Raw genomic sequence first — 21,549 nt, forward strand, 5'->3', positions numbered from 1 at the left:
GGGATATTTAAGAGCAACCAAAAGCTGGTTTAAGTGGTAACTAATCATTGAGCTTTGATTATTTGAATAATCTGTGTAGTGTTAGGGGAAAAAACTAAACCTGCACCCAGGGGAGACCCCAGGACCGAGTTTGAGAAACCCTGGGTTATGGCATGAATTTTGACAGCAGAAACGCAGCCTACATAGCCGTTAGGCACACTGCCCACATGAGCATGGAAAAATATGTGCTTTTGGTGTCTGTATACTTCGCATTTAGAAACATAAAACACGAATGTTTTACCCATTTTATTTGATTAACACCTCTTAAGGCTAGGGGGCAGTGTTCGGAAGTTCGGATTAACCTGTTAAGGAAGTTGAGAATTCAAGCAGCTTTTCGCAGCTTTTTGTTAAAAATCGCGCAACATTTCAGCGGCCTGCTATTCATGCCAGGAATATAGTATATGCATATGATTAGTATGTGTGGATAGAAAACACTCAGACGTTTCTAAAACTGGTTAAATCACGGCTGTGACTATAACAGAACGTGCGTTTCATCGAAAAGTGCATGAAAATATGATCACTGAAAATGGAAAAAAATATCCATCCGCGACTTCAAGGAATTGTTCAAAGTGAACCGAATTAAAGTAGGCCGAGGTTGCAGTGCCTACAGCTTCCACACGTTGTCTAGAGTCTTGTCATTTGATTCGCAATTGATTCTTGGTCTAACCGAATCAAGGGAACGCCTTCCCTCCGGTCTCCGACCGGATGTTTTGGTCGGGCTCTCTACGGACATGTTTTATACACGGATAGCTAAAGAATTTACATCGCTTCCTGATGAATTTTATCACTTATTAACGTGTACTAATACCTAAAGTTGCATTACAAAAGTATTTCGAAGTGTTTTGTGAAAGTTTATCGTCGACTTTTTGAATTTAAAAAATGCCGTTACGAAAAGCTATTTTTTTCCGTTTATCACACAGTATTCTTAGATCGATATCTAGGCTATATATGGACCGATTTAATCGAAAAAAGACCCTAAATGATGTTTATGGGACATCTAGGAGTGCCAAGAAAGAAGCTCGTCAAAGGTAATGAATGTTTTATATTTTATTTCAGCGTTTTTGGTTTGCGCCGGCTAACGCAAAATCTGTCGTGTTAGGTGACGTTGCAGTATTTTGAGGGTGCATGGTATCAGATAATAGCTTCTCATGCTTTCGCCAAAAAGCATTTTACAAATCTGACTTGGTGGATAGATTCACAACGAGTGTAGCTTTAATTCAGTATATTGTATGTCAATTTTAATGAAAGTTTGAGGTTTATCAACCTCTATAGGTGGCGCTCTTTAACATTTCCGCTGATTGTGGTTCCCACCTCGGTACCACGTCCTTACTTGTTCCCACCTCGGTACCACGTCCTTCTGGGCCTGTTACTCAGGCCCAGAAGCTAGGAAATGCAAATATTTGGTAGCATTGGATAGAAAACACTCTGAAGTTTGTAAAACTGTTAAAATATCTGTGGATCTGTTAGGGCGGTATGCAAATTGGAGTGGGTCTAGGGTTTTGAGGATAATGGTGTTGATGTGAGCCATCTGCAGCCTTTCAAAGTACTTCATGGCTATAGAGGTGAGTGCTACGGGTTGGTATTCATTTAGGCAGATGTAAGTCGCTCTGGATAAGAGCGTCTGCTAAATGACTTAAATGTAAATGTAAATGTACCTTAGTGTTATTGAGCACAGGGACTACTGTGGTCTGCTTGAAACATGTTGGTATTACAGATTCGGTCACAGACAGGTTGAAAATGTCGGTGAAGACACATTAGCGCTTGCTCAGAGTACACGTCCTGGTGATCCGTCTGGCCCTACGGCCTTGTGAATGTTGACCTGTTTAAATGTCTTACTCACATCAGCTCTGGAGAGCGTGATCACACACCCGTCCGGAACAGCTGATGCTCTCATGTATGTCTCAGTGTTACTTGCCTCGAAGCGAGCATAGAAGTAATTTAAGCTTGTCTGGTAGGCTCGTGTCACTGGGCAGCTCTTGGCTGTGCTTCCCTTTGTAGTCTGTAATAGTTCGCAATGACAAGCGTCGGGGCCGGTGTAGTACGATTAGAACTTAGTCCTGTATTGACTCCTTGCCTGTTTGATGGTTATTTGGAGCATCCGAGTTAGAATCCAGCAGCTCTGCCAGTCTGTGCTAGCAAAACAGTCCTTTAGCTTAACATCTGCTTCACCTGATCACTTTTTTATTGACGGAGTCATTGGTGCTTCCTGCTTTAATGTTTGCTTGTAAGCAGGAATCAGTAGGATAGAATTATGGTCAGATTTGTCAAATGGAGGGCGGGGGAGAGCTTTGTACGCATTTCTGTGTGTGGAGTAAAAGTGTTTTTTTTGCCCTCTGATTGCAAATTTAACATGCTGGTGGAAATTTGGTAAAACGGATTTAAGTTTCCCTGCATTAAACCTTGAGACTTGTTGTTTACAAATATACATAGACCATCCCCCCTTGTCTTGCCAGAGGCTGCTGTTCTATCCTACCGATACAGTGTAAAACCTACCAGCTGCATGTTGTTCATGTGGTCGTTCAGCCACGACTCGGTGAAACATAAGATATTACAGTTTTGTAATGTCCTGTTGGTAGTTTAATCTTGCTCGTGGGTCATAGATTTTATTTACCATTAATTGCAAGTTTGCCAATAGAACAGATGGCAATGGGGTTTTACTCGCTCACCAACGCATCTTCTCTTCACGCAAATGACGGGGATTTGGCCCTGTTCCCGGGAAAGCAGGATATCCTTCATGTCGGACTAATTAAAGAAAAAAGCTTCTACCAGTTCATGGTGAATAATCGCTGGTCTGATGTCCAGAAGTTATTTTCGGTCATAAGAGACAGGTACCATGTACAACAGTATGTACAAAATAAGTTAAACAAGTTACAAACAACGCAATTTAAAAAAACAAAATAACACATTTGGTTAGGAACACGTAAAATGTCAGCCATCCTGTCCGATTATTTTTTTAAACCTTTATTTAACTAGGCAAGTCAGTTATTTTAAGATCAAATTCTTATTTACAATGACTGCCTTGTTCAGAGGCAGAATGACAGATTTTTACCTTGTCAGCTCAGGGATTCGATCCAGCAACCTTTTAGATACTGGCCCAACACTCTAACCACTAGGTTGCCTGCCGCCCCAAAACTACATTCTACGTTTAAGTGTTCAAGTTCTGTAACTCATCTATCCTCTATCCATTGTGAAATTATATGAGAGAGCGTTCATTTGCTAGAATTCCACAAAAGCCCCTTCGGCAATCAAAAGAAGCCTGCCTGCTGCCGCTGCTGCCGCCGCTTCCACAGAGCAAATCACCTCCTCTTCCCTTCACCAAAGGAACCAGTGTTGACTTGACTCAGTAGCTCCGCCATTCACACACACACGCGCACACTCGAACCTCTCTACATAGGCTCACTCATGGCTAGTTCTGGGAAGGACATTTGGCAGGTAGAGATGTTGGATCTAGATTTGCTTCCAGTGAAAGTGACCAGAACCAGTCTTCCTCCCATAGATTAATGGAGAAGTAGACTACTACAACAGACTTCAGAACTACAACTTCCTCCTTAAGGTGCTCTCTCTCGTTCTCACTCTCTGCCTTTCTATTCTCCTCTCGTTCTATCAGGAAATATTTTATTTAGACTGTTTCACTTTTTGTATTTGAAATTTGGTGGGCTGTGATAACACAAAGACATCTCCCTAGCTGTAGATAGAAACGGACTTGGGGCTTCCGTCAGTGGTAGCTTTCTCGTTCTCTATCTGCAGTCAGCAGCACTTGCTGAATGTAGGCTAAAGGTTAACGTTACAGACTGGAGGCTCAGCAGTGCCACTGAGAGTAGCAGTGTCTTTCCGTTTTGTGTAACGCTACAGGCATGTCTAATGCATGAATAAATACTCTTATCGCATGTTTTTGATTTGAACGCACGATTTCTGGTTGTTGGTGTAGATTTTATTTTCATAATTCATGCTCCAAATGTTTGTTTTTAAACACTACAGTATGTTTATGTAACGAGTGCACTGAGAGTCAGGAAGCAAGTTCAGGGAGTGAGTGATTGATTTAATCGATAAACGAAACATAATACAAACCAAGAACAACGCATAAACAATGACTCCTGGGGAAGGAACCAAAGGGAGGGACATATATAGGGCAGGTAATCAAGGAGGTGATGGAGTTCAGGTGTGTCTGATGACGTGCAGGTGTGCGCCATAACGAGCAGCCTGGTGACCTAGAGGCCAGGGGGAGCACACCTGACAGTTGAAAAGTTGTATAGAGACAAATGCATGAAGGATGAACCTAGAAAATCTGATCTGAAAAATATATTTATGTTGCAATTAACTTTAATATTTAGCAGTAGTAACTCTCCAACTTTACAATCACTGTGCCCATAAATGTTTACATGTCGATCTTCTCTATCCACTCTGTCATTCATCTAAAACAGGCGCTACTGTATATTGAACCAAGCAGTATTATATTATCAAAGATATACAGTCAGTAGCTACTCTTAGTATCACAAACTATGCCCTGGCTAGTGGTCTTCTGGGTGTCTCATATATTACACCTATTTTAGGCTACAGTAGATCAGGAAGGCACAGCGGTGTCCTCCCCCAATGCAGGCCCAGGAGTGCCTTAAATAGTAAAGGCAAAAGTGACCTTTTAGAACACACTTAACAACAGACCTTACGGTTGTGCTTCTTATAATTGTATAAGTACAGGGTGTTCATTTTTTGTAATTAGCATAATGGTAGCAGCAGCACATATTTCCCATTATATGTCCCACCCCCACAGGGATACTAGGCAAGAGCACAAAGGAAACATTGATGACAGTATTACCCTACTGCCACCAAGTAGTGCTGATCCCATCTTACTCTAATGTAACTAGTCGCCTCAGTGTGGAATTTGATCCGTCATACATGTTGCCAAGCATTGAGATGTTGCCCTGGTCCCTTACAATACCAGATGATTTGTGTGGCCACTGCCAAATAGTCAGCTGGTATTGGCTACTCACAGATACTCGGGCTAATCCTAGAATAGACCCCAGTATGGATCAGTGTGTGGGAACTGACTTTTCTCAGGATCAGTAAAGAATGAAAACAATGTGTCCTAATACAGTCCTCATAAACATAATACACAGTACATACAATACACTAGTTGATTCAATTGTTATAAGTCAACATTGCTATATTATACCTTCAGAGCAGTTCATGTAAGCAGTGTCCCCCTAATTTACTTTGAGAGGAGGGGGTTTTATGCACATCCAAAGTAATAACAGGAGCTGGATAAAAGGACGATCTAATGCATTGAAAGACTGGGTTTTGCTGCACTGGGCCTTCCCTTTTTTCCCCTATTTTCTTTTTCTTTACAGGTCATACTGATCTAGGATCTTAATTTGAGCCAGTTTGCTACAGCATGAAATAATCCTGTAGCAACAGGACATTTGAATTATTATGTGGATTACAATTCATGGACATTTTTGTAGGGTTTGATACATTTTTCAGAGGAGAAAATAAAGTCTGAAACTTCAGACCTTTTTAAACCACAAATACACTACACGTTTTACATTTCATGCATTGCAGGAACATTCTCCTGGAACAAGGTGATAAAATCAACAGTGAAGAGGCGACTCCGGGATGCTGCCCTTTTAGGCAGTTGCAAAGAAAAAGCCTTATCTCAAACTGGCCAATAAAATGAAAAGATTAAGATGGGCAAAAGAACAGACACTGGACAGAGGAACTGGCCTAGAAGGCCAGCATCTCGGAGTCGCCTCTTTACTGTTGACGTTTAGACTAGTGTTTTGCGGGTACTATTTAATGAAGTTGCCAGTTGATGATGTGTCTGTTTCTCAAACTATTTTCTCTAATGTACTTGTCCTCTTGCTCAGTTGTACACCGGGGCCTCCCATACCTCTTTCTATTCTGGTTAGAGACAGTTTGAGCTGTTCTGTGAAGGGAGTAGTACACATCGTTGTACCAGATTTTCAGTTTCTTGGCAATTTCTCACATGGAATAGCCTTCAATTCTTAGAACAAGAATAGACTGCTGAGTTTCAGAATAAAGTTATTTGTTTCTGGCCATTTTCATCCTGTAAACAAACCCAGAAATGCCGATGCTCCAGACACTCAGCTAGTCTAAAGAAGGCCAGTTTTATTGCTTCTTTAATGAGCACATCAGTTTTCAGCTGTGCTAACATAATTGCAAAAGGGTTTGATCAATTCGCCTTTTAAAGTGATAAACTTGGATTAGCTAACACAACGTGTCATTGGAACAGAAGAGTGATGGTTGCTGATAATGGGCCTCTGTATGCCAATGTAGATATTCTATATGCCATTTCCAGCTACAATATTCCTTTACAACATTAACAATGTCTACACTGTACTTCTGATTAATGTTATTTTAATGGACAAATTTTTTTGCCTTTCTTTCAAAAACAAGGACATTTCTAAGTTACATTTTTGAACGGTAGTGTGTGTAGCAGGTCATATGTAGCTGTTTGCTGTGTATCACTTTTCACGATATAAAACCAACTGCTTTGTGGTTGTACTGTCTTCATAGCACACTGTTAGATACATGGTTGTTCAATGAATAAAGCCCACTTTGTCTTCCTCAGTGTTATGGAGAAGCATAATGATCCCGATATTATAAGGTTCAATAAGATGGCCCACCAGGAGATGGGTCTGGTCCAGCCTGTCCCTGTGGCCAAAACCCAGACCAGGGGACAGTGGTCCAGCAAGCCGGAGTTCCTCCTGGCTGTGGCCGGACAGATCATCGGCCTGGGGAATGTATGGAGGTTCCCATACCTGTGCTACAAAAATGGGGGAGGTGAGCATCACATGGTCATACATTTAAAACACACATTAAATGTGTGGCGAGGTGAATCTTTGACTTTCCGATCATCAATGCAAAAAAGCTAGGCACTTTGTTTACTTCGTTGCGGTGGAGACGGTACAATCCTTTTTATTTCTTATGCTAATGTTTATTTTGAGACTTCCTAAAATTGTTAAACAGAATAGCTGGTCTTGCTGATTTGCATATTGTTGAGTTTCAACCTAAGCTGGTCATAATGTTGGAAAAAATGTCTCATTCTCAGCCGGCTCTCTAGCAATTAAACCTGGGGATGAGGTGAGAAAACATGTTGTTAAAGGTCCAATGCAGACGTTTTTATCTCAATGTCAAATCATTTCTGGGCAACGATTAACCCTCCCGTTGTGTTCGTTCCATGTTAATTCATTGTTCCCGGTCCAAAATGACCGCCCCATTATAGCTGATTTATAAATCCATAATAATGCATATATTATCACCTAATGTTGTGTTAGATCTTTTTATCAACTAAAGTTCTTGTGAACATTACAAATTGTGATCTTCTATTTGCTATTTCTGGTCTGTAGGCCTCATTGACCTGAGCTCATACAACTTGTTTTTGAGTTTTAAAAAAGCATAATGTACGGATTATTTTGACTATAACAAATACTCAGATGAAACATATTGTGCTATTTATCACAGACTACTTTGTGTCAAAGTCTAACAAGGACTCCTCACCAGTGTCATTATCAAAGATATGACCAAGAGCGTCTCATACAGTATATCGTTTGGTCATTGTGCTGCCACAGAATGAACTGTTAGCAAGGCCTCAAAAAAGCTTTATATACCAGAGCTGCAATGTTGCGATTGTTTGTGAGAATGCCAACAGGTGTGGTTCCCGTGGGGGAAAGACTGTATTGGGGAAAGGTTCCCGTGGGGGTTGCCATGAAGGGGAGTGAGATGTCTGTGTGCTCAAACACACATGCATGTGGGGGTCTGGGAGACGAAGTGTGTCCATCTGATGAATGGGCATGTGTCTGAACTCAATTTTATACACTAATTGTAGTCTCACCCATTCATTTCTAATGACCAGTCATTTTTAACCGGCAACACCACAGGTGTACATAACTTAAATAAAACACCCAAAATGCAATGAAAATCATCAAAATGTATTTTGTGTGTTCAGATGCGCTGTGTGGACAAAGTCATGGAACCTTATGACAATGAGATTAAATTAACAACATTTTTCAGAGAGAGTACTTGTCAATCGGTCCAATTTGATCAGAACACATCAGGAGGGTTAAGTACCTTACAATTATTTTTTTTATTTTTTTTACCATTTTATTTGAAACAATCTTATCAAAGTGCAATTTCTCAAGCAAAAATTTTGCTCGGACAGTCTGGGAGTGGTTTGAGTAGAGAGGGGAAAACACTGAACACTATCTGTTATTGGCAGAGAGATTTGGAACTCTTTCTTATTGGTCTATGTTTTCCTACTTAGGTTGCACTATGCAGAAATTACTCTGACATTTCCTGGTTGCTAAAATTCTAATATTTCACCTGAATTCAGTGTATGTGACAAAACAAGCAAATACAGTTTAGAGAATCATTGTTCTATCTTAACCACTGTGAAATATACTTTCCATCATATTTTATTTTCAGCTGTTTGATGCAGGTGTGCAAAACATAGAAATAGCACACAAAGAACAGATCTACCGCTTATTTAAACTTGCTTTCAACGAGTATGACAGATCTAAAATAAACATTTCAATTCAAATTTTCTCAGGTTGCCCAAAAAGTTACGTATTGCAGCTAATTTAACGCCTGGTGATGTCACTAGGCAGGCCAAAACTCCATCCCACCAAAACATGCTGAAATGTTAGGCGTTCTTTTCAAGCAGCTTTTACACTAAAAGGGCATTATCATAATTTTCACAATATTATTCCAACCTCATAGGAAAATCACATTTTTGACTGCACTGGGCTTTTAAGTTATGGTCTTAATCCTGTTGGTAAATTACATGTTTACTTGTGGTTTAACTTGTGTTGTTCTTAAGGGGTGTTCTTCATCCCTTATGTGCTTTTCCTGTTCACCTGTGGCATTCCCCTCTTTCTTCTGGAGACCTCCCTGGGCCAGTACACCACGCAGGGCAGCATCACCTGCTGGAGGAAGATCTGCCCCCTGTTTGAAGGTAAACTTCAGGACCCATATTTTTAAAGCGCCACGGAGTAGGACTGCTGATCTAGAATCAGGCCCTCTGGCCATATAATCTTCGTCGTTATGATCTAAAAGGCAGGGTCTTGTGGTGCATACGGCAGGCACGTGCACAGATGGAGCCCTATGGGTGCTTGAGCACATGCCCTTTTTCCCTCCTGTTTAAAAAATAATACATATTTCATTTTCGTTAACTTTTCTCTCTTGTAACATTAAATGCATTGAATTGCCTATCAAATTAGATCCTTTCTCATAAACTCGTGAATCTTGAAAGAAGTCCCCTCCCTGCCTTTCTGTTGCTGCACTCGTCCTCATCGCATGCATGTGCTACCCACCGGCGCCGAGCAGTGAGTTTGAAATTAATACCACCAAGTTACTTTGGAGTTGCTACAGTATGATCTTAATTTGATCACCCTGTTGCAGGATAACTTTTCTGCAATGTAGGAAATGTAAAACGTGCAGTGTATTTCAGGTTTTAAAACGGCTACTGAAGTTTGTAATTTCCATTTTGACATTTCAGACTTGATTTTCCCTAACTAAAAATAAATCAGCCCCTACAAAAATGTCCATTAATTTTAATCCACATAATAATTAACATTTCCTGTTGCTGCAGAATTATTTATCATCTGTTTGTCAGTAGTATAACAAATTCAAATCAAGTAAAGACTAACTTGCTTTACAGCCTAGCTAACTAGCTGATGCATCTAGCCTACATTACCGATGATATAGCCCATCCAAGTAGTGGTTCTAGCAAAGATACTTAACTAACTCTGGATTTGAATTAATGGACATTCTTGTTGAGGTTGATACATTTTCGTAAGGGAAGTCTGACATTTCAAAGTCAAAGTACAAACTTAAGAAGCCTTTTTAAACCTCAAATACACTGCAAGTTTTAGTTCTGCAACAGGGTGATCAAATTAAGATCCTACATCTGTACAGGGCCAGACAATGATCCATAGGTACATACATGCTTTTCCTTCTGTTTATTATATTTCACTATTCTATTTGTAAAAGCTTGACTGTGATTTTAATCACTATGCTTTACCAGTTTGAAACAATATAAGGCTACATTTTAGATTACTTGTAATGGCACTCTGGGGATGATGGGTCTTTTTTTAAATCTAACTTATATTATACATTTGTTAACTTAAGGTATAGGGGGCAGCATTTTCACTTTTGGATAAATAGCGTGCCCAATTTCAACTTCCTGCTACTCATGCCAAGAATATAAGATATGCATATTATTAGTAGCTTTGGATAGCAAACACTCTGAAGTTTCTACAACTTTTTGAATCATGTCTGTGAGTATAACAGAACTTATGAGGACTAACCGTTCAGAATTTTTATTTTTTAGGTCTCTGTCTGTTCACTGAGGTCTCATTGGGAAACTATTTCTTAGGAACTTGTTTTCAGTTCCTACCGCTTCCACTGGATGTCACCCGTCTTTGGAATTTCTTTGGAATTTGGTTGAGGTTATTCATTTGTGCAATGAAGAAGTACGGCCATCTAGGAACTGCGTAACACTGTTGAGAGTTGCGCAAGACTTGAAAAGTAGCTTGGTTTGTTGTCTTCCTGTATTGAACACAGATAGACCCGTCTTCCATTTGATCGATCATTAACGTTTAAAAATACCTAAAGATGTATTACAAAAATAGTTTGAAATGTTTTGGCAAAGTTTACATGCAACTTTTAAAATATTTTGTAGTGACGTTGCGCAATTTGGAACCTGTTTTTTTTCTGGATCAAACGCGCCAAATAAATGGACATTTTGGATATACAGTGGGGCAAAAAAGTATTTAGTCAGCCACCAATTGTGCAAGTTCTCCCACTTAAAAAGATGAGAGGCCTGTAATTTTCATCATAGGTACACTTCAACTATGACAGACAAAATGAGGAAAAGAAATCCGGAAAGTCACATTGTAGGATTTTTAATGAATTTATTTGCAAATTATGGTGGAAAATAAGTATTTTCAACTTTGGATTTTCTCCTATCATATAAATTTCTACATTATTTTAACATTTCTACAAACTTCAAAAGTGTTCTCTTTCCAATGGTACCAATTATATGCATATCCTGGCTTCAGGGCCTGAGGTACAGGCAGTTTACTTTCGGCACGTCGTTCAGACAGGAAATGGAGAAAAAAAGGGGCTATCCCTAAGAAGAAAAGGGATCAAAGTAACAAAACACTTGATTCCCATTTTTGGATGAATCTTGGGTTAAATATCAACAATATTACACAGGCTCATACTAATACATGAACTATTAGATGAAGGAGTAAGTGATAACCTTTCCTGTGACAAGACAGGTACATTCTAGATACTAGCCCTGATTAATAAGTTACGGTGCCATTCCAACAAGACAGACGTGTGAGTCTTTGAACTAGAGTTCTTCAAGGGTCCGAAAGGTCTGAATACTTTCCGAATGCACTGTATGAGACCACTTGTTATTTGTCACATATATTTCTCAGAAGAAACAATTATTTTCTGAACATTTACATCGCCATATTTGTCCGGAAACAACTTCTTCATCTTTTCTCCTTTCTTCTTTTCTTCTTCTCCTCCTCTTCCTCCTCTTCAGGACTGGGTTATGGTGGTCAGGTGGTAGTTCTGTATTCCAGCATCTATTACATCATCATCCTGGCCTGGGCTTTCTTCTACCTCTTCTCCTCGTTCAGCTCTGAGCTCCCCTGGGCCAGTTGTCGAAACAGCTGGAACACAGGTATGTATTTCAGTGTAGCCTGAGTGCCAGTCTGCTTGTGCTATAATGCCAACTGCTTGTCACTCATTAACAAGGACTGCAATGGAGTTGGCATTGCCACGACCACAGACAGATCTGGGACCAGGTTAACTTCAATGTGTAGACATGTTGATGGAGACGTACTGTGGCTATTAAGCTCAAATTAAAAATAGTATCTTACATTTATGGACACTACTTCAGACTGACTTACTCCGTTTTTGGCAAGTGAGTTGATAAATGTTTATTTTTAAATGTCTCCTTATCCAGGAACGATTCAGAGTTCTGAGACATGCTTGTTAATGTGTAATTTCCTCCTAACCAGCAACCTGCGTGGAGTTTGACAGAAGAGTAGTAGGATATCCAAACTGGACAATAACAGGAAACGCAACATCGCCAGTGAGAGAGTTCTGGGAGTGAGTATACAAAACCATTCTAATGAATCAAGTCTTTATTAACCACCAGATGGGCACAATGGCTATGTGCCTTAGGAGGTGCTGAGAGAATGATGAACAGCAAGTGGTGGGATTGGAACTGAAAATATCATTTGCAGGAGAAGAGTTTTGAATCTCACAGACAGTGTCTACAAGCTTGGAAATATCCGCTGGGACCTATCTTTGTGTCTTCTATTGTCCTGGATTATCTGTTACTTCTGTGTCTGGAAAGGAGTGAAGTCTACTGGGAAGGTAAGGTGGCGTCTCTGCCATTCAGCCTGATGACACCATGAATGTGTAAAGTTGTTAGGATGAGCCATAGACTGAGTACATGTAATGCTGGTCCGGTCTCCCCTTAGGTGGTCTATTTCACTGCCACCTTCCCCTATGTGATGCTGTTGGTGTTGCTAGTTCGTGGACTCACACTGCCAGGGGCCATAGATGGTATCAAGTTCTACCTCTACCCAGATCCAGCCCGCCTCGCTGACCCACAGGTAGGAACACACTTCATTGTATAATTTGTGTTCAGGTGTAGCAAAAACATCATTACATACTGTAGCGATTCATGGGGGATAAAAAGTAATGTCTCTGCTTGTGTTTGAACCTTGGTCGGCATGACCACTGGCCCAAGAAAGTTTACTCCCTTGGGAGAACAGTTTACATTCCTAAGAACGTCAGATTTGTTACAATAGCAATACCTTATGAAAAAGAAGAAGACTGAATTTCAAAGGAAATACATTTCCTGTTGACTTATTATAGCTACGAGCTCAAAATAGGCACCATTTTGAAATGGCCTCTGATACCCTGGGATGAGACTAGTGGATCGGAACTGTGAAACTCTGAATACTATTGTGTCTCTCTCTGGTATGTCTCACAGGTGTGGATGGATGCTGGAACACAAATCTTCTACTCCTATGCGATCTGCATCGGCTGCCTGACCGCCCTTGGCAGCTATAACAAGTATGACAACAACTGTTACAAGTGAGTTGAAGAATGAAGTACACTGATATACATGTATTTATTTTGATTAACCTTTATTTAACTAGGCAAGTCAGTTAAGAACAAATTCATATTTACAATGACGGCCTACCCTGGCCAAACCCAGATGACGCCAATTGTGCACCGCCCTATGGGACTCCCAATCACGACTGGATATGATACAGCCTGGAGTTGAACCAGGGACTGTAGAGTCTTGCACTGAGATGCAGTGCCTTAGAACGGTGTGCCACTCGGGAGCAATAAATGAGACTAGCTAGAAAATATGTGCAGGCAGAACGGTTTCCCTTGCCTGCAAAAGCATTCCTTGTGCATATAATTCTTTGGAAGTTGGGTTGCAGAAATTGGAGGCTGTCTGGAAAGTTGATCTGCATATTGTAGGTCATTTGAATTCCTTTGTGTTTTGACTAACAGGGAATTTAATCTCTTTTTAGGGACTGTATGTACCTGTGCCTTTTGAACAGCGGAACCAGCTTCGTGGCTGGTTTTTCTATCTTCTCTGTACTGGGCTTCATGGCTTATGAACAGGGGACAGACATCGCAACCGTGGCCGAATCAGGTAAGTGTTGTAGAAAAGCAGCAGTGAGATTTTAATGATTGAATTAATTAAGTTAGTAATGAATAAACAAATGCACCAATAAACAGACCTTTTAAAGTTATGCTTTGTTACAAGACAGGTGTCTGAGCCTTTCAAGGAGCTAACTATTCCCTCTGACCTGCCCCTGAAAGTATAGTAATGAGTTTACCTGTGTTACTGCATACAGGTCCTGGCCTGGCGTTCATCGCCTACCCTCGTGCTGTGGCCATGATGCCAGTACCCCAACTCTGGGCCATTTTTTTCTTCATCATGATCATCCTACTGGGGTTAGATAGTCAGGTAGGTTAGAGTGGCCCTGATGGCCTATTAAATTATTTGCCTAATAAAGGATAATTGCATTGACCTACAATCATCACTAAACTCAATGGACCTGATGCTGTGAAGATGTAGCTAGTATTTCAAATAAGATAATTTCCACTAAGAACCTCATCCTTAACAGCTTCTACCACCAAGCCATAAGACTGCTGAACAATTAATCAAATGGCCACCACTATTTACATTTACATTGTCCCCCCCATTTGTTTTGTACACTGCTGCTACTCGCTGTTTATTATCTATGTATGCATTTTCACTTCACCCATACCTACATGTACAAATGACCTGGACTGACCTGTACCCCCGCACACTGACTCGGTACCGGTATCCCCTGTATATAGCCTCGTTATTTTTATTTTATCGTGCTACTTTTTATTATTTTTTACTTTAGTTTATTTGGTAAATATTTTCTTAACTCTTCTTGAACTGCACTGCTGGTTAAGGGCTTGTAAAGTAAGCATGTCACATTATGGTCTCAACTTGTTGTATTCGACGCATGTGACAAATAAAGTTTGATTTGACCATCTCTGCTTCAGTTCGTAGGTCTGGAGGCTCTGATGACAGCTATCTCAGACATGTATCCCTCCTTCTTCCTGGTTGGTCATCGGCGTAAAATACTACTCCTCATCATCAGTGTGGGTAGCTTCTTCATCGGCCTGGTCATGGTCACAGAGGTGAGAGGTCATCTGATGTCATTATTATATAAGGAATTTATCATTTCAAAGGCATCATTATTAGCTCAATCATGACAGTAACCAGGTATATGATTGATAATCTACCTCCCAAGTGTTTCAACATATCCCTGTGTTTCAGCACTTTGGGGCACACAACTCGTTCTGCAGATTCTACTTATTCCATAAAGACTTGGGCCACTGGACACACTTAAGATCATTGTCTGAGTGTGTTGTACACTCTTGAGGTAGATTATCGAGTCTTATTGTTGTTCTCAATAAGAATGTACTTTATGAATTATTTCTCTCCACACCCTCCTCTGTTTGCAGGGAGGCCTGTATATCTTCCAGCTGTTTGATTACTATGCCTGCAGTGGGATGACTCTCCTTCTCTTCGCTGTACTACAGTCAGTGTGTGTCAGCTGGGTTTATGGTGAGTTAGTCCTGCCTGCTTCAGTAGCTCTTAAGGCATGCTTCGGAGTGTGCTCGTATACTCCCTTAAAACGCCTTTGCTTGATGAAAAACGATAAAAAGCAGCAATAGTTCTGTTTGTCCAACGCTGTAGCGAGTATACACTTCATCGACATAGCCCTAATTAATCTAAGATAGCTTAAGAAATCTATCATTCATTTGGACGTTTTTGCAGAGGAGATCTTAGTTGCGCAATTTTACATCCAACTAAGATCTATAGTGCAGTATTTGTCAAAAAAATTGCATGAAAATTATTAGTCTCTCGTTGAATGACAACAAACACTTGAAGAATCACTACTGTTGACCAATCACTGGCAACGGGGTGTAGACTTCGGCTAGCCTTGATAAAAATTTGTGTGCGATCAGCCGAAAAAACCTTTGCCCGAGACCACAATGAACAAAAACGTCACAAAATGTCATTGTAATATATGCACAAACTGTTCTGAACTGTTTCGGATAGGAAGCATGCGGGCACCTTTCGTGTCAGTGCCTTTATATTACTTTATAAACCATTTATAAACATTTATTTATACATGAAAATGCCTTCATAAATGTTTGTAAGTTATTGTAAAGTGTTACCGATATCCTTGTAGATCTTATGAAAATATCATATTAAAAGACCCTGCATGGCCCCATTCCATCAATCACAGATAGTGGCACAGCGGTCAAAGGCACTGCATCTCAGTGCAAGAGGCATCATTACAGACCCTGGTTCGATTCCAGGTTGTATCACAACCGGCCGTGATTGGTAGTCCCATAGGGCAGCGCACAATTGGCCCAGCGTCGTCTGGGTTTGTCCGTGGAGGGCCGTCATTGTAAATAAGAATTTGTTCTTAACTGACTTGCCTAGTTAAATAAAGGTTACATTTAAAACGTTAAAAAAATTTCAATCACAGATATTCCCTCAGGAGGTTTCTCTTAGCGGTGGTAATGGCGTTATCCAAGCTTTTCCTCTTGCAGACATTCGCATTTTGGACATCGATGAGAAACGACACCTGTCTAAAACAGTATCAAAAAAGTAAACGTGTCGTCCGGGTTTCCCAATCTGCAATTGCTTGAACTTGTTTGTCACTTGGTGGTTTGAGAAGGTTTACCTGGATGGTATTTGATTGACCAACTGACCAAACCTTTTCCTTGACTGCTGTGATTGAGCCTCTGTTATGTTTACTCTACAGGTGCAGATCGTCTGTACGATAATATAGAGGACATGATCGGTTATCGACCATTACCCCTCATTAAGTACTGTTTGAAATATATCACTCCAGTCATCTGCACTGTAAGTATTACTTCTTAACACCCTACTCTCAACAGAAAATTCATTAGTTATTTTTCAGACTATTGTTATACAGATGTAGGATCTTAATTTGAACAAGTTTGCTACAGCAGAGAAATAATACTGCAGCAACATTATATGTGTAATTATTATGTGGATTATAATGAATGGGCATTTTTGTAGGGGTTCATACATTTTTCATAAGAGAAAATCAAGTCGGAAATGTCAAAGTGGAAATTAAACAGCTTCAGAAGCCTTTTTGTAAACCTTAAATACACTACAATTTTTGTATTTCTTGCATTGCAGGAAAGTTCTCCTGCAACAGGTTGGTCAAATTAAGATCCAATATCTGTAGTAAACATGACGTTGATGTCACAGTAATACAAGTGATTTACAGACAAACAAAAGTTAATAAGTTGACATGGATGTCTGTGTAACCTATGTAAAGTAGAGAATCCTTCCTTTACGTTCAATATAAATGTTTCACCATAAACCTGACCTAAAAGTACTGGAAAATGGTAACCTTGTTCTCTCTGTCCTCGCTCAAGCCTCACTGTTACTCTACTATATACTCTACTATATTGTAATTAGTACGATGCTCTCTGAAAATACATTGTTCTTTTAATGTTTATTATAAAACATCCCTCCATATATTTTTGTTCTAGGCTACGTTTGTCTTCTCCTTGATTAGGTTTACCCCGCTAAAGTTCAACAACACCTTTGAGTATACTTGGTGGGGTTACGCCATTGGCTGGTGGTTCACCCTCTCCTCCACACTCATAGTTCCTCTGTGGATGGTGTACATTGTGAGTGTCACTCCTGGTACACTGCGACAGGTAAATAGTTACTTTGTTAAACTTCTATAGCATTTTTTCATAACAGAAAAACATTTCAAAGCACTTCAAAAGCTACAAAAAACAAGCAATATATCATGGGAAGCCTAGCTAGGTAGGTCAATTGTTAGAGATCGCTAGTTATGTGTCTCTCTCTTAATACAAAGATATACTCATATATTTATATTACAGCATATTCATATTCCATTCACCCAGCTCATCACTTTGCTCATTGTATAATTCCTTCTCGCATCCTTTTCCCTTGTGGACTTCATTGCACATCAGCTGTAACCTCTCCAAGCCAAACCTTCATACCATAACTGCTACACAACCTACATATTTATCAGCAAACAAGAGCTAAACCCACAGTTAATGTGTACAATCAGTTACACAGTTAGGCCCTGGTGCGATTTATATTTACTTAACTAGGCAAGTCAGTTAAAAACAAATTCTTATTTACAATGACAGCCTACCAGGGAACAGTGGGTTTAACAGATTTGTACCTTGTCAGCTTGGGGATTTGATCCAGCAACCTTTCAGTTACTGGCCCAACACTCTAACCACTAGACTACCTACTGCCCCGAATAAATTAATAAAACCGAACACTTACCCTGACTTGGAAGAGTCGCAGTGTTGGATAGCTTTAGCCAGCTAGCTAATATAAATAGCATTCCTCTCTGTTTGAGTAGGCTAAATTAACTGCATTTGCTAAGTAAGTGAAATAAACTCTCTCTACTACTGCTTTTCCTTAATTAAATATACATTTAAAAAATTGTTAAATGATTGTCTTTCTCTCTCTTTGAGTCAACTACTCACCACAGTTTTTGCGCTGCAGTGCTATCTTGCTGTAGCCTACATTATGCTACATTATGCTTTCAGTACTAGATTCATTCTCTGATCCTTTGATTGGATGGACAATATACCAGTTCATACTGCAAGAGTTCGAAACATTTGATTAAAATCACTGAGGGGGGTCCTCCCATTCCTCCTCTAAGGAGCCTCCACTGTTACACACTGATGTTGTTTCTTTTACAAAAAAAATAAGTGAAAAAAATCCATGCTCTCCAAACATCACCAGTTATTGTCTTATTCCCCCTCGTAGCCCCTTTTAAAAATGCTCCTCTGTCCTCTCTCTCCTTCCTCAGAGACTGTCTATCCTCACCACGCCCTCAGAGGATCTCCCTATTACCAAGGCCCAGAAAAAGGCCCTCCTGGCCAAGCAGTCCGAGCTGGACAGACCACTGGGGGACATGAAGATACCAGCCTGGGGCCACAATCTCATAGACAGAGATACTCTCTCGCTCGCCCACCATCCCTACAGGCCTGGAGACAGGCAGGTTCAGCCAGTCACTCACTCTCCTAAAGGTTGTGACACTGTGACTGTGTGACACTGTGTTTGGTCTGAGTGGGTTAGGAAAGTATATATCATCCACCACAGGCCTTTTTCTTGGGAGAGCGTTGTGGGCAAGTGCTTTCAAAACACACACTACTTCCTGTGTGTAGCATTATTAAGGAGACATAGCAGCACTGGTTCTGGGAAAGTCTTGGATGTGGAAATAGTTTGGGCCAGAACACACTGAAGTGAGATAGTGAGTAAGGTCCAGCACAAAAGATGGACCTTTGAAGTTGTGCTTTAACCAGGACTTGGGTCATGTAGGACACAGTATTTCATCGAAATTCATGACTTTCTGTCACCGAACATAGTTGGTTAAATGATTTTGTATATACATGTGATCAAACCCTTTTTAATAAAGAAAGGTAATATTTGATTTGTGTAGGTTTAAAAATAAGACATCGTTTTTTTACTAGTACTTTGTTAAGTATGACATTTGTGATAATATCCATAGTTGATGAGAATGGATTGTGCAGGTGTGTATAAACACTCAGTGGCCAGTTTATTGGGTGCACCAATCTAGTACCAGGTTGGACCCCACTTGGCCTCCAGAACAGCCTGAATTCTTCGGGACATGGAAACGTTTCTCAAGGGACCTAACGTTCACCTGGTAAACATTCCCCACATGATTACACCACCTCCACCAGCCAGTACTGTTGACACCAGGTAGGATGGGGCCATGGACGCTGCTTATTCCACATTCTGACTGTCATCAGTATGACGCAACAGGAACCAGGATTCGACGGACCAGACAATGTTTTCCCACTACTCAATTGTCCAGTATTGATGTTTGAGTGCCCACTAGACCTAAGCGACTTTTGAGTGTGGTATGATCGTCGGGGCCAGGAGCGTTGGTTCCACCGAGAATGGTGCGACAAACAAAACACATCCAGTCAGCGGCAGTCCTGCTTCAGCTGACATGAGTGGAACCCTGTGTGGTCGTCTGCTGCAATCCATGCATCCATGACAAGGACCGATGATTTGTGTTTTCTGAGATGCCATTCAGCAAACCACTGTTGTTCTGCGCCGTTATTTGCCTGTTTGTGGCCCACCGGTTAGCTTGCACAATTCTTGCCATTCTCCTTCGACCTCTCTCATCAACAAGCTGTTTTCGCCCGCAGTACTAACACATACTGGATGTGTTTTGTTTGTCGCACCGTTCTCTGTAAACCCTATACACAGTCGTGCGTGAAAAAACCCAAGAGGGCAGACCTTTCGGAGGTACTAGAACCAACCCACCTGTCCCCGACGATCATACCACACTCAGTCACTTAGGTCACTTGTTTTGCCCATTCTAACATTTGATCGAACAGTAACTGAATGCCTCATGCCTGTCTGCCTGTTTTATATACCAGCCCACGTGACTCACTGTCTGTAGGACAGACAGTGAGTTTTTATGAACGGGGTGGTGAACAAAATCCAATTTTATTGGTCACATACACATGGTTAGCGGATGTTATTGCAAATGTAGCGAAATGCTTCTGCTTCTAGTTCTGACAGTGCAGAAATATCTAACATGTTATCTAACAATTCCACAACAACTACCTAACACACACAAATCTAATTAAGGACTGGAATAAGAATATATACATATAAATATATGGATGAGCAATGACATAGAGGCATAGGCAAGATGTAATAGATGGTATACAATACAGTATATACATATGAGATGAGTAATGCAAGATATGTTAACAATATTAAAGTGCCATTATTAAAGTGACTAGTGATCCATTTATTGAAGTGGCCAATGATTTAAAGTCTGTATGTAGGCAGCAGCCTCTCTATGTTCGTGATGGCTGTATAACAGTCTGATGGCCTTGAGATAGAAGCTGTTTTTCAGTCTCCCTGTCCCAGCTTTGATGCACCTGTACTGACCTCACCTTCTGGATGGTAGCGGGGTGAACAGGCAGTGGCTCGAGTGGTTGTTGTCCTTGATGATCTTTTTGGCCTTTCTGTGACATCACGTGCTGTAGGTATAGAGACAAAGTGGAGTCTCAATTCAACGGGAGAGGGGTATGTGGCAGGGTCTACAGTCAATCACGGACTACCACAGAAAAACCAGCCCCGTCGCGGACCACGATGCCTTGTTGCCAGACAGACGAAACAACTTTTTTGCTTGCTTTGAGGATAATACAGTACCACTGACACGGCCCGCTACCAAAACCTGTGGGCTCACCTTCACTGTAGCCAACGTGAGTAAAACATTTAAACGTGTTAACCCTCACAAGGCTGCAGGCCCAGACGGAATTCCCAGCTGTGTCCTCAGAGCATGTGCAGACCAGCTGGCTGGTGTGTTTACGGACATATTCAATCAATCCCTATCCCAGTTTGCTGTTCCCACATGCTTCAAGAGGGCTACCATTGTTCCTGTTCCCAAGAACGCTAAGGTAACTGAGCTGAATGACTACCGCTCTGTAGCACTCACTTCCGTCACCATGAAGTGCTTTGAGAGACAAGTCAAGGACAATATCAGCTCCACCCTACCTGACACCCTAGACACACTTCAATTTGCTTACCACCCCAATAGGTCCACTGACAACGCAATAGCCATCACACTGCACACTGCCCTAACCCATCTGTTGTTTTAGCAAGCTCTCCCAATCAAGACCTGCGATTACTTTATGCCTTGCTGTATGTCTCTCTCAAATATCAATATGCATTGTATACTGTTGTTCAGGATAGTTATCATTGTTTTAGTTTACAATGGAGACCCTAGTTCCACTCCTCACACCTCTGATACCTCCTTTGTCCCACCTCCCACACATGCGGTGACCTCACCCATTATAACCAGCATGTCC

At 40.8% G+C, this 21,549-nt stretch overlaps 1 protein-coding gene across 4 annotated transcripts; it reads left to right on the forward strand.

Annotated features, from left to right (window-relative positions):
- The first annotated feature begins 3,400 nt into the window (after positions 1-3,400).
- LOC124029618 (sodium- and chloride-dependent GABA transporter 2-like) lies at positions 3,401-19,124 on the forward strand. 4 transcript variants are annotated; one of them, XR_006837815.1, is made up of 15 exons: positions 3,401-3,592; positions 6,626-6,837; positions 8,873-9,007; positions 11,609-11,749; positions 12,090-12,180; positions 12,318-12,450; positions 12,558-12,692; positions 13,076-13,179; positions 13,629-13,753; positions 13,959-14,071; positions 14,644-14,781; positions 15,109-15,211; positions 16,425-16,525; positions 17,214-17,358; positions 18,501-18,664. XR_006837815.1 is itself a non-coding variant. In XM_046341272.1 (15 exons), exons 2-15 carry the CDS (start codon positions 6,630-6,632, stop codon positions 18,741-18,743), a joined length of 1,941 nt encoding a protein of 646 aa, XP_046197228.1. In that variant the 5' UTR covers positions 3,401-3,592; positions 6,626-6,629; the 3' UTR covers positions 18,744-19,124. The 4 variants fall into 4 exon arrangements, 3 of the variants coding, with proteins under 3 accessions (XP_046197228.1, XP_046197233.1, XP_046197241.1); XM_046341272.1 differs by having other exon boundaries at positions 17,188-17,358; positions 18,501-19,124; XM_046341277.1 differs by lacking the exon at positions 18,501-18,664 and adding an exon at positions 16,829-16,847 and having other exon boundaries at positions 17,188-17,352.
- Positions 19,125-21,549: the final 2,425 nt, after the last annotated feature.

The sequence above is a fragment of the Oncorhynchus gorbuscha genome, linkage group LG03 (assembly GCF_021184085.1).
Source record: "Oncorhynchus gorbuscha isolate QuinsamMale2020 ecotype Even-year linkage group LG03, OgorEven_v1.0, whole genome shotgun sequence".
Taxonomy (NCBI): domain Eukaryota; kingdom Metazoa; phylum Chordata; class Actinopteri; order Salmoniformes; family Salmonidae; genus Oncorhynchus; species Oncorhynchus gorbuscha.